General features: G+C 34.1%; 1 protein-coding gene across 1 annotated transcript in view; it reads left to right on the top strand.

Moving 5' to 3' along the window:
- The window catches only part of ABCA12 (ATP binding cassette subfamily A member 12), a 793,480-nt gene that overhangs the window by 300,948 nt on the left and 490,032 nt on the right, over positions 1-2,500 (top strand). Inside the window, exons 26-27 of the mRNA XM_044075367.1 lie at positions 1,089-1,294; positions 1,897-2,033. Coding sequence (XP_043931302.1) covers positions 1,089-1,294; positions 1,897-2,033 — 343 coding nt within the window. The remainder of the gene's footprint in view (positions 1-1,088; positions 1,295-1,896; positions 2,034-2,500) is intronic.

The raw sequence follows: 2,500 nt of genomic DNA, 5'->3' as shown, positions 1-2,500 counted from the left end.
AATGGAGCCCTGACTGTAATTCAAATAACAAATTCCAATGACATTTTGGAAGCAGGAAGAGCTAGACACGAAGGGGGTAAAATGATTGCAAGGAGGATCTAGTCCATCCTCTGAAGAGGGTATTGGTTTCATCCACTCTTAGGGCTGCCCCACAACAAAAGGACTTAAGAGAATGAGATCAAAGACAGCATGCATTCCAGGCAAACATTACATGTATGCACCTGCCCTGAGTTTGGAACAACAGCCATTGGGTCACAGCTACCAGACAACAAAGACAGGGCTTTACAAACATTCATCATCTCCTCGCACTTTGCAGGATGTTGAATAGGTTGCTAGGTATGGCTTGCCCTCTCAGGGGTCCTCCAACACTTGAAACAAATACAAACAAAAACAGACATGATGTCCCTAAAATGAATAACAAACCACCAGTACTGATAATGAAACATATGCAGGTCTGGAAGCTTCACATATTAAGCTGTCTTAATTAAATTTAGTGCTGTAGGTCATGCTAAATCACTCCGGTGCATTAATTATACCTCTGTATCACTGGATTGGTGTGGTTCATGTGGAAATGTTAGGAACATTAATTTTCTATATTTGTATTAAAAGAACACTTATAGTATATATATATATATATATATATATATATATATATATATATATATATATATATATATATATATATATATATATGTATATATATATATATATATATATAAGTTTATAAGTCTGAAGCTCACAACTTCGAACTACAAACCTGGAAAGCTGACAACATCGAATGGACAAAAACCCCACTAACTACCCCAAAAAAAAAAAACGCTCTATGCAGGGGGGCAAGCCCCCCTGCACCCCCCACACACCCCGCTACTTAAATATACCAACTCCGAGATTGCACTATAGTACAGTAAAGGGAACTCTTCCCTTCCATATATATTTTTTTTAACTGTATGTTTTATTTGCATAGTCAGAATAACTTAATACTCATATAGGCAATGAACTGGATGTTTTGTTTGCATAGTCAGAATAAATGCATACTTATATACACAAAGTACTCTGTCTAATACTCGTTTATATTCTTTATTTCAAAGGGAAAGCTAGAAAGCAGAATAAGCGATGACTACCTATTGGCTGCAGATATCATCAACAGCAACAAGAAGTTGTGGCAAACATCATGGAACCTGACACAGAGTCTACATCAGTTATACTTTGCGATCATCAATGACCCTTTTGAGCCTTTGCAAAACATAAGCTTTAATTATGCGGCAGCAGTGACAGATCACATAACAAATCTTGTGTAAGTGAAACAATTATTATCCCCAAAGTCATATTTTATAAAGAAGCCATATACAGCTTTCAGAAACAAAGCATGAGTTATTATAAAGCACAAATGTATATTTATATTCAGGAAACTAGACAAAAAACATGCAGTATTGTTTCAGTCAGTATTTTATACCAGAGAGCTTCCTATTAGAGTATTGATAGAAGATTAGGTGTCACCTATACAACTAAAACAAGTATAATTTATGTCAAGGATTTCAGAGAAATATACTGAGTTTGTGTTACAAATGATCACTTCAAAAATATGCATACTACCAGAGTAATAGTTGTCTCTGTCTATGCAGTCTATAAGAGAAGGTGACAACAGACGGATGCATATGCATCCTTCCATGAAAAACAAAAGTGGCTCTACCAATTTTTTTGTATACTGACCGCAATCTTCCACTCAGTTTCATATAAATGAATATTCAAATGCATATACATGCAGATGATGTAAATTGTAATAACACTCATTACAACAATTATGACTTAAATAATAAAGTGTGGTTCAGAATATAAATGCACAATACTGACATGTATCAACTGTAACCAAAATATTACTTTGTGCTTTTCTTCCAGGGTGCCAGACGTCGTGTCTGTACTGGGACCTTCCTTGGAGAAATGCAAATACTGGCCTATTATAAAAAGTTATTTGGAAACAGCTGACTGGATAATCTCCTACACAACTCAGGATAACATCACCTTTGCTTTTAACTGTATGTAGAGAGTATTATTCTAAAGTAATTTAATTTTTCAAGCTTTGTTTTCAATTAACACAACATTTTGGCATTGGCTTTTGAAAGAAAAATGTGTATATGATTTATATATATAATACTATATTCTTGAAAATTAATTTGTGCTAAAGCTGTTTCATCTCTCGATATGTAAGGAGAAACCTATAATTTGTTCATTGATATGTTCTGCATGCTTAGACTGTCACAAGGTAGAAGACTGCCATATTCCTGTAGTTTTTATTTCAATATGTCAAAACCTTCTTTGTCACAAATGCAGTACTTTCCTTTTTTTATTTGTTAAACTCAGAGAATTTTCCTACCTTTTCCCTTTTCTCTAAGTTTGTATGATCGTGGATATAACATAGAGATTGGGATAATAGGGACTTGCTCCCAATCTGGAGGATTCAGTATCGTTTCTTTGAAGTGTTATTTTTTTATTTATTTTTTAA

The sequence above is a fragment of the Protopterus annectens genome, chromosome 6.part1, assembly GCF_019279795.1.
Source record: "Protopterus annectens isolate FY-2018-M chromosome 6.part1, PAN1.0, whole genome shotgun sequence".
Classification (NCBI taxonomy): domain Eukaryota; kingdom Metazoa; phylum Chordata; order Ceratodontiformes; family Protopteridae; genus Protopterus; species Protopterus annectens.
The sequence above is the reverse complement of the archived record's forward strand: the minus strand, read 5'-3'. Positions and strand labels throughout refer to the sequence as shown.